The following is a 10573-nucleotide window of genomic DNA, read 5'->3' on the forward strand; positions in this document are numbered from 1 at the left end:
GTGTCTGTTCTGTTGTTTATCCTCTAATGTATTTTAAATGTCAAAGTTTTTTCTTAAATCCTAAGATTTCTCATGAGTCCTTTTTTATATCTACCCAATGTTGCATTTTTTGCCTGTTTTGGTTTCATTATCTCATGTATTTCTCAAAATCACTTATTTTAAAAACTCCTTGGACTATAAAATGAATTTTATAGTCCAAGTGAATTTCTATTCTGATTTGTTGATTATTTTTCTTAGGGTTAGAGTTATTCATGCATTTTGGAATTTAGTTTGTAGGTTTATTTTGTGTGGGCAGCTTTCTGTTTTAGATTTCCCTCTCTTCTTCATTCAGCATTATATTTATTATATTTAAGACCCTTTCTGGGACTTACACCCAGTGTTTGAGTGTTGCTGCCCCAAGAAGTTCTTAGGGTGGGCAGACCTAGTATGGGGCCAGCAGCTTCAGGGCTTAGTTACTGCAGATGAGACTGGTCCTGTCCCTTGGCCCCTGGGTCCATAGTTTCTGATAAAGCCGTAGCCTGAGTCAGTAGCCTACAGTCTTTTTTTTTTCCTACCCCCTTTCATGAGTGTGGAAGTCCACTGAAGCCTCTAGCATCAGAAAATATTTCTTCCAAGATTTTCAACTGTCTACAGAATTTGGCCTGTGAATTCAATGGTTTATTTTGTTGGGTCTATTTCCTCTATAAAAAGAGGATATTCAACTTATTAGTACTGCTTTTCTAATAATACCTGGTAGTTTTTTAATGTTTAGCAATTGCTATGGGCCAGGTACCATGCTAAGCTTTTTATATGCATTACCTTATATAATTATCACAGTTCTGTGAGAGGGGTGCTTTGGTCAGTCCCATTTTAGAGAGGCCACATGATTTGAACATTAGTCTCTACCTTGCAGTGCTTCTCTAAAGATGATTTTAAAAAACTCAGTCCATTCAGTTTATCAGATATGTATCAAGTACAAGAGGTGTCTGGGATCTGTAGCAGGTTGGGACATGGGTGGGAGAGGAGACAGGAGACAAGGGAGGACTAGCTGGTAACAGGGTAACACATACAGATCCTGGGAGCAGTGGTGGCATAGGGGAGAATAGGAAGAGTGCATTTTCTCTGCCTTCTCCCTTCCCTGCCCTTGCCATGGCTTGATGAAAGGAAAAAGGACGTAGATAGGGAGAATTCACTTATTTATCCAGAAAACAGGGATAAAGACAGAGTTCATGGTGGCACAAGATCAGGAGGTAAATCCTAAGTCCACCAACTGTGGGGAGAGCAGCACAGCGAATGCAGAGGCTGCCCCACCTGGGGCTTTGGGTCTGTGAGGGGTTGCCTGTGGTGCTCAAGAGAAAAACCTGATCACCATGGTTTCTCAGTAGCGTTCAGGTTCAGAGCCTATAGTCACAGAACAATTTTTGCCACATTTTTAATAATAGTGGAATCCAATGTAAATTCATAAGGATTCTCAGGCTTACAAGTCTTCCTGGACTGAAGACTCAACAAACCTGATACCCAGATGCTGCAGTAAGGAGTAAAAAATTAGAGTTGATGCTGGACATGGACAAAGAATAAGACCCACAATCTTTGTAACGCTCTCTATTCTGAACACTACAACATAAGTTGATGTGAATATTGTACTAAAGTCTGTCTCTCCCACTGCAAATCCCATAAAGGCAAGGACCAGGTCTGTTCCCTTTCACTGCTTTGACCTAAGTGCCCACACTATGCTAGACATCTAGTAGGCACATGATATTTGAATGAATGGAATAAATACATTTCCCCCCAATAAAGTATAACTGAGAAACTTTTCTCAGTTCTCTCAGACCTTAAAGATTCTATTAAAACAGGACTAAAGGGCTTTCCTGGTGGCGCGGTGGTTGAGAGTCCGCCTGCCGATGCAGGGGCCGCGGCTTCGTGCCCTGGCCGGGAAGATCCCACATGCCGCGGAGCCGCTGGGCTCGTGAGCCATGGCCACTGAGCCTGCGCGTCCGGAGCCTGTGCTGCGCAACGGGAGAGGCCACAACAGTGAGAGGCCCGCGTACCGCAAAAAACAAAAAACAAACAAAAAAAAACAGGACTAAAGTCATATATAAAACTTAAATTCCACCGCTAAAGTAAACATTGTATCAGTGTAACCACCATTAAACCTCCCAACTTAAACTGCCACAACCCTACATTATATTCTTACCATTTCCCTCCTGAATCTTACTCAATATTCCTTTAAAATACAGCTCTAACTCTATGACAGTGAAATAAAAACCTTGATGACCCTTGGTTTTCCGTATCATAAAGTCTAAAGATCTTAGCCTAGAGTTCAGGGTTGTTCTTTATTCCGATGAAATGCATCTTTCCAACCTTATCTCTTGTCATGCATTTTCTCCCCACACGCTATACTCTGTAGTTCAGCCACCAGGACCCCCTGCCTGTCCTTAGAGTCACTGTGCCATGTAACCTTAAATACCTTTGATTCTGTTGTTTGCTTGGCCTGTCATGTTGAATCTCCTCCCATCACCCTTTCTCTGCCTGACAAATTTCTGTTCGTTATTTTAGGCCTAATTCAAATGTACTTGCCCCTAAGCCACATTCTTTCACTGCTCCATACCCTGTCAGAATTATGTTTTTCCTGCTCATCACTCCCTAGATATTCTGTTGAAGCCTCTATATAGCACTCATCATTTGATATTATGGCTAGTTTTATATGTCCTGTTCTTGCCCTAAAGCTACCATATATTGACTATGAGGTTTTTAAATCACTACAATTTATTTGTTTGTTTATTTTCTTGGAATAAGTACTTTATTTGAAATGGCTCAACAATCAGAAAAAATACAGACAGTATTATTTTCCTTCCTGTCTTATTCTGAGTTACCTAGTTCCCTCCCCAGAGGCCACCCCTCTGTATTAGTTTTTCATTGCTATAATAATGTGGTGTAACAATAACAAATCTTTGGCAGCATATAGCAATAAACATTTATTTAGCACATGAGTCTGGGGTTCAGCTGATAGGGGTAGGGCTTACTTGTATATCTGTAGTCAGCTGTGAATCCTCCAGGCAGCTCTGCAAATCTCAGCTAGGCTCACTTACATGTCTGGGGATTAGCTGGCTGTGCCCCTCTGGGGTGATTTGGCTCTGTCCTGCATGTTTCTTATCATCTGAAAGCCAGCATATCCTCCTAGTAATTGTAGCAGGCAAGGGCAAGCAAGCCCAATCACACAAGTACTTTTCAAGTCTAGCTTGTACCACACTTGCTAGCAACACACTGGCCAAGTCAAGTCACATGGCTGAGCCCAGAATCACAGTGGGAGGGCACAACAAAGTACATGTCTACAGGGAAGGGTGAAGAATTGGGGTCAGTAATGTATTCTGCCATATGCCTTTTTTCCCAATTTCTAAACGTACAGAAGTAAAATACTATATATACCTTTTATTAACATAAATGATAGCATAATATTTATTGTTCTTATACTTTTTTTTCCCCATTACTTTTTAATTTCCATTAGAACATATTTTTTTCATCAGGTACATTCTCCTAAAGAAGGTTAAATCAGGGGATCTTAAATCAGTTACCCCTCTGCCTCAAGCTGGAGTGAGCCCTTCTAAGTTAATCCCAGAATGGCTTCAACAGGGGAACAGGATGGACTTAAGATTGTGAAGGTGGAGGAAGACCCTATCTGGGACCAAGGAACCTACCTTCAGGAGAACAGCTTTTCTGGCCAGGAGGCCTCCCGCCAACTTTTTAGGCATTTTTGTTACAAAGAGACTCCTGGTCCCCGAGAAGCACTGAGCCGGCTCCGGGAACTCTGTCATAAGTGGCTGAGGCCAGACACACATACCAAGGAGCAAATCCTGGAGCTCCTGGTGCTGGAGCAGTTCCTGACCATCCTGCCCGAGGATCTCCAGGCCTGGGTGCAGAAGCACCATCCCAAGAGTGGGGAGGAGGCGGTGGCTGCAGTTGAAGATCTGGAGCGAGAGCTAAGTGAGCCAGAGAACCAGGTGAGAGGAGGAAGATAGGCTCCTGGACACAAAATATTAAACGAAGGGTGAAGTTTGGTGACCCAGGTTGGTTGGCCATAGCCTCATGTATTAGTTCTCTGTTGCTGGGTAACAAATTACCTGCCTCCCTAAGCTTTAATGGCTTGAAAAAACAAATATTATCTCCCAGTTTCTGAGTCAGGGTTTTGGGAGCCACTTAGGAGTATCTCTCATGAGGTTGCTGTGAAAATGTCAACCAAGACTATAGTCCTCTGAAGACCTGACTGCAGCTGGTGGACCCACTTCCAAGATGGCTCACTCCCATGGTTGTTGGTAGGGGGCCTCGGTTCTTCAGTGGCTGTTGGAGGGAGGTCTTTACCATATGGGTTTCTCCTTAGGGCTCATTGAGTGTCTTCACAACATGTCAGTTGGCTTCCCCAAGAGACAGACAGAGAAATAGAGAAAGAGAGAATAAGGATGAAACCACATCCTTTTTACTACTTAGTCTCAGAAGTTATATACCATCACTTCTGCCATACATTCTATTCAGTAGAAATGAGTCATTTTAAGTACAGCTCTCACTCAAGGGGAGAGGAATTAATGGAAGGAGCAGCAAAGAACTTATAAACATATTTTAAACCACCATATCATGTTGGGCCACTCTTGTTCTCCCCCTTCTGCTTTTGGGTGTGGATTTAAACTCTGGGTCTTCCACTGTGCCATTGCTGTACAAAATGTCTCATATGGTTCCATATGATCTCTTTCATTGAGTATTAGCCTGGATTCCTCTAGTCCTCCTCTTATGAACCCAAATATACCTACCTGCCTTCAGGCCCCAGACTGTGAACATGGACATTCTGAAGTGCTCTCAGGGGATGCAGTGCATTTGAAGGCCAAGCAGGAATCAACAGCTCTCCAGGTTCAGTCCATGGTGACACAGCTCAAGTGTGAATCTTTTGGGCCCCACAAATTTGGAGAACAAGGTAAGGACTTTCACAGGTCCATTCAGGGGATCTCTGGTGGTTCAGTATAGGGTAGTAAAGACTGTGGACTCTGGCACCAAATTGCCTGGGTTGGAATTTAAGCACTGCCACTTAGAAACTGTGTGACATTGGGCAGGTCGAGTAACCTTCCTGTGCCTTCAGTTTATGCATCTGTAAAAACGGAGATAATCATAGTATGGAGTCAGAGAGTCATTTGAAGATTTAATAAATTAATATACATAAAACACTTAGAACAGTTCCTGCTTCCTAGTAAGCATTCCACAGTGCCTGCTTGAGTACATCCTCTCTGGAAGCCTCGCCTTCTCTGGGTGACCCCTTCCAGCCATTTCAGCAGGTGCTGATGACCCCTTACTCTGTTGGTCTCAATATCTCCATTTAGGTCTTCTTTGGATTCCTAGAATATGTGTGCTTGACATGGATCTTCCTGTTCCCCATCCTGTGGTTATACTCTTTCATAAAGGAAAGAGATGACATTGTTTGATCTATTTATTATTCTAGATGGTGAAACTGTACTTGAAAACCAGGACTTGGTATCGAAACAAGAAGTCTTAAAAGAGATGGGACATTTTGAGAATAGCAGACTCCAAAGAGATGTTCCTTTAGATTCTAAGTACAGAGAAACTTGTAAACGTGAGAGCAGGGTAGAAAAGCGGAGGGGACATCCCACTGGAGAGAGACGTCACAGGTGCAATGAATGTGGGAAAAGCTTTACTCAGAGTTCAGTTCTCATTCAGCACCAGAGAATCCACACTGGGGAGAAGCCATATGAATGTGAAGAATGTGGAAAGACCTTCAGCCAGAGGTCAGGCCTGGTTGAACATCAGCGGAGCCACTCTGGAGAGAAACCCTATCAATGTAAGGATTGTGGGAAAGCCTTCAGTGCCAGCAATGGCCTCATTAGACACAGAAGGATCCACACAGGGGAAAAACCATATGAATGTGAAGAGTGTGGGAGAGCCTTCCGCCTGAGCTCATACCTTGTTCAGCATCAGAGGATACACACTGGAGAGAAGCGCTATCGCTGTAACGAGTGTGGTAAAGCCTTCAGCCAGAATGCAGGGCTTTTCCAGCACCTCCGAATCCACACTGGTGAGAAACCCTATCAATGCAGTCAGTGCAGTAAAAGCTTTAGTAGGCGAACACTCCTTATAAAGCATCAGAGAAGCCACACTGGAGAGAGACCGTATGAGTGTGATGAGTGTGGGAAAGCCTTCAGTCATCATTGCAACCTCACTAGGCATTTTAGAATCCATACTGTTGCCAAACTGGACTAATCCCATGGACCATGAGGGCCCCTAAATGAGGTGATCTTGGAAAGTGAGATTTTCAAGTGGCTAATTTTGCTCTTATGAAATTTATTTTGCTTTGGAGTGTGTGGCTTTTCTGCAGACCAAGTGCTGCTGTCTCCTGGGTGGATGACTGTTGGCAGTTGCTTGGCAACCTCCTTCTTCCTTATCCCTTGGTTCATTTCTAACGATTTCTTTTAAAGGGACCAAATCTTACCTGGAGATAAATTGGTATGGAGGGGCTGTTATTGAGTAATATTTAATATTGAATAACTCTAAATGACTAGCAATTGTGTATACTTTTTTTTAAGATTGGGTACATTCAAAAGATATTCAGAGATGAGCCTTTTTTTTGGTAAAAGTGACATTTTAAACACAATTAAGATTTGGGGGAATAAGAATCATTCCCATTCCCATAGGAAATCATTGCCACAGTCTCCCCAGGAATTTAATGGATGATTTCTTTGTTGCTTTCATCGGAATGGGTGGCAAACTCATTTATTAAGCAGCATTACCCATGGTGTGAAACCTATAGATTTGATGGTTTAGAAATCCATGTCCCATTTTGATATCTAACTCCAAATTCCCAGTGCAGGTCATTACCATATTAAGATTTCCATTTTTGTTATAAATAACGAATAAGATGATACTTTAAAACCTTTGCAGTGTGCCGGTTTTATTCATAGCCTTTTCTGCCACTGCCTTTTGAAGGCTAGTCAGCAAATTGGAGGGCCATTGCGAGCAGCATCATTGAGACTCTATCAAGAAAAGGAGCCTCTGACCTCAGGCAGCTTGCTGCTTAACTGGGGAGTCCAGCGTTCTCAGGCCATTTACTGTCAGGGTTAAACACACAAATCTGGCACCACACTGTGTATGTTCATTACCTGCCTCTCCATCAGTGAGCTGTGTGACTTCGGGCAGTTTAATTAAATGCCCCTATGCTACAGTCTCCCTGTCTATAAGATAGGAGATAAGAGTACCTTTCTCATAGGGAACATAAGAATAAATTAATACAAACTTGTAAAGCACTGAAAACTCAATAAACGTGCACTATGATTTACATAAAGAAATAATACCATCTAATGAACGTAGGTGGAATTGTAAGTATCATGCTTGAACAAAATAGAATGTTAAACGCCTCTGCTGACAGTCTCATTATACTTTTCTCCACAGTCAAAATCTGAATCAGAATTTCAAAAGAAAGGAAATAAAAGTTCAACCTAAAAGTATACTGCACTAAATATGTCTTCAAAGTCTAGTTTTAACAAGTTAAAGAAGCCTATATATGTGTGTATATATGTATATGCATATGTATATATATTTGGTTTTCCTTATAGCTTAGGGACCATAACAACTACCAAAAAACTCTAAAATTCCTTGACCGTTTCATTTGTAAATAGAACAGTGGCTAAATGCAGACTACGTAGAATAGTGCCTATTGAATTTTTTTTTTTTTTTTTTTGGTTGCACTGCGTGACATGTGGGATCTTAGTTCCCCAGCCAGGAATCAAACCCATGCACCCTGCAGTGGAAGTATGGAGTCTTAACCACTGGACCACCAGGGAAGTCCCTAGAATAGTGCTAACTGAATTTTAGAGTATCTACAAATCACCCGAGATCTTGTTAAAATACAGATTCTAATTCAGAAGGTCACAGTGTAGCCCAGGAATCTGCATTTTCAGTACGCTCCCAGTGATGCTGATGCTGTTGGTTCATGGAACACACTTTGAGTATCAAGGCCCCAGACAGTCCTGATGGTCTTTCTAATCAGTTAGAGGTGCCAGCAAATCCATTTCCTTCCCATCCTTCTAACACCTGCAGCCTCTGCATCAGCATGTTACCCCTATACCTGTGCTCCCCACTGCCCACCCCACCCTCAGAGGAGTGAGATGCCCCAGAAGTGCAATGGGCAGGTGGGCTGAGGTGTGTTTGGGAAACCAGGCAGTGTTCTCTGCTCTAGCATAGGCAGATTCAGCCAAATCTTTACCTGGGAAGTCTAAGCAGTTCCTGTAAACATTTGCTTTAGGAAAAAGCCGCTGCTACAGAGCTTCCACTCTGCTCCTCCCTCCCCTTCACGTGAGCTCCCAGGGTGAGGGGAAAGCAGCTGTTGCATGTTTAGAGCGCAGTGCAGACCTGCAGTCCTCCCTGTGCTCCCTGAGCATCTCAGGACACAGGGACAAAGTCTCAGCTGCCGTGTCCTTATCTAGGCTGCTACTACAGACCACACTCACCTTCAACACTGAATTTCAGTTTGGTCTCTCTGAGACTCCAACCCCAGTGCTCAGACAGCCCCTTCCTCTCTCACCTACCCAGAAAGGCAAAGAAAAGCTCACAGAGGAGAAAGCTGTCACAAAAGAGACCCAAGGAGTAAAGGAGAAAACCAAGGGGGAGGAGAGGCCTCGAGATGGGAAGGGAGAGACTGGGGAGAAGAGAGGGCCTGATAGGGTAAGGCTGCAGCAAAGAGAATGTTGAAGGGAGAATTTGGGAATGTTGCAGGTTTTTTTCAGTTTCTTTCACCAATCTAGTCCAAAGGGTTATAGGCGCTGATACCACTCCCCTGCATTCAGCCTCATTGACAGTGTCATGAAGGATTTTCAGTGCCTGTGATCAGCGGAGCACCTAGAGAAGAAGGGAAGTTCAGGCAGTGAACAGGATACTCAGCCACTCGGCAGGGATTTGGGACACAGCAGAGAACCCTGCCTGAGAAAAACAATAAGTATAATACATAAACGATATAGTGTAATATATAGGTGATACAGTGCTTTGGAAACAGAAGAAAGTGGAGCAGGATAAAGGAGTGAGGTTTCATTATCTAGGGTGGTCAGGGGAGGCTTCGTTAAGAGGCTCAAAGAGCTTATCTTTGAGCTAAGATACAGAGCAGATGAGGGAGTCAGCTCAGTGCTACCTGGGAGGGTAATCCAGGAAGTGGGACCAGCTGGTGAAAAGGCCTCAGGGTATAGACTAAAAAGCTTTCCCGTGGGGTTTCTCAGATGATCCTCACAATCACCCAGAGAAGAGCAAGGCGTGGGTATTTACCATTCACATTTACAGTTGAGTAAACTGAGCTTGGTGACATGAAGTGATTGCCCAACGTCGCATGCCTGGGAGGTGACAATGGTCTGTATTAGAGACTGACTCTCTGTCTAGTGCTCTTTCCTATTAAGCATCCAGAAACTTTGTTTCCCTACCTGGAAAGTTATTATTCTTCCTTATCTAGAAAACATAGGTGTTGCCATATAAGTAGTTGTCAAGTAATTATTTTGTGTGACTAGCTGTGTCCTGAAAGTATTGGGAGAGGGGGTGGTGCAGATACCCTGTTGGTGCACAAGAGAAAGAAATGGATAGACTCCTGGAGGTCAGGTGATGTTAATGTGGGGTGGGAGACACGGGGAGTGAGGGTGGCCAGGTGCAGGCACTCTGCAGGCAGCCAGAGCCTGATGGGAAGGAAGGGCGGGGAAAGCCGCGGGGTGGGAGAATGAGTGTCTTGGTAGCAGGGTGCTGCTGTGGTTTGTCCCTGTCCACTAGTGTTGCTGTGGACGAGTTACTTCACCTCTCTGTGCCCAAGTGGAAAGACAAGAAGGCCAGGCGGGGGTGTGGAGCTCTCAGGGGTAAGGCAATACAGGCGACCCCTTCTCTGGGTCTCTCGGTGCTGCTCCTCAGATCGCCAAATGAAATTCACTTGTGGGGCAAGTCGGGGGCAGGATGGGATGGGGCTAGGAAATGGAAGGGAAGAGCCAGGCTTGTATGGAACAGGAACAGGAGGTCCCAGGATTTGGGGGCAGCGGGGGAAGGCGGACAGTTTCCTATTGGCCTCTTTCCACTGGTTGGGCCCAAAGCGTGGAGGCCGACGACATGAAACAGCTTCCGAGCGGCCTAAAGAAACAGCGGAAGTGTCAGCCTAGCGGAGCGGAGAGAGAGTCCGCGGTCGGCCGGGTTCAGGTGAGTCCACGCGCGAGCGGGACGGGCGGGGGCGGTGCATCGGGCTCAAGGCTAAAGTCCAGGAAAGAGGGCGCGCAGTGCGGGGTGCGCAAAGAACCAAGGCCGGCCTTCCAGGAATAGATATACCACGACTACTAATAGATACTTCTGTAGCGCTCACCACGAGCCTGGCACTGTTCTAATCGCTTAACAGGTAGTAACTCATTTAATCGTCAAAAAATGGTCTGTATACGGGAATTCCCTGGCGGTCCAGTGGTTAGGACTCCGCACTTTCACTGCTGAGGGCCTGGGTTCAATCCCTGGTCGGGAAACTAAAATCCCACAAACCGAGGGGCGTGGCCAAAAAAAAATCTATATGATTATTATCAACTCCATGTTAAAGAGGGTG

General features: G+C 44.5%; 1 protein-coding gene across 1 annotated transcript; it reads left to right on the forward strand.

Moving 5' to 3' along the window:
• The first annotated feature begins 3596 nt into the window (after positions 1-3596).
• On the forward strand, positions 3597-6234 carry ZSCAN31 (zinc finger and SCAN domain containing 31). Its single transcript, XM_007449263.1, has 3 exons — positions 3597-3977; positions 4789-4939; positions 5459-6234. Exons 1-3 carry the CDS (start codon positions 3597-3599, stop codon positions 6232-6234), a joined length of 1308 nt encoding a protein of 435 aa, XP_007449325.1.
• The last annotated feature ends 4339 nt before the right edge of the window (positions 6235-10573 follow it).

Source organism: Lipotes vexillifer, unplaced genomic scaffold (assembly GCF_000442215.2).
Source record: "Lipotes vexillifer unplaced genomic scaffold, Lipotes_vexillifer_v1.1 scaffold657, whole genome shotgun sequence".
In the NCBI taxonomy this organism is placed as follows: domain Eukaryota; kingdom Metazoa; phylum Chordata; class Mammalia; order Artiodactyla; family Lipotidae; genus Lipotes; species Lipotes vexillifer.

What these genes read in the sequence shown, in the direction of transcription:
- ZSCAN31 (XM_007449263.1), top strand. Translation starts at nt 3,597, where the DNA reads ATGGCTTCAACAGGGGAACAGGATGGACTTAAGATTGTGAAGGTGGAG. An exon ending in TAAGTGAGCCAGAGAACCAG is followed by an intron (nt 3,978 to 4,788) that starts GTGAGAGGAGGA and finishes ACCTGCCTTCAG; the next exon opens with GCCCCAGACTGTGAACATGG. An exon ending in CCACAAATTTGGAGAACAAG is followed by an intron (nt 4,940 to 5,458) that starts GTAAGGACTTTC and finishes TTATTATTCTAG; the next exon opens with ATGGTGAAACTGTACTTGAA.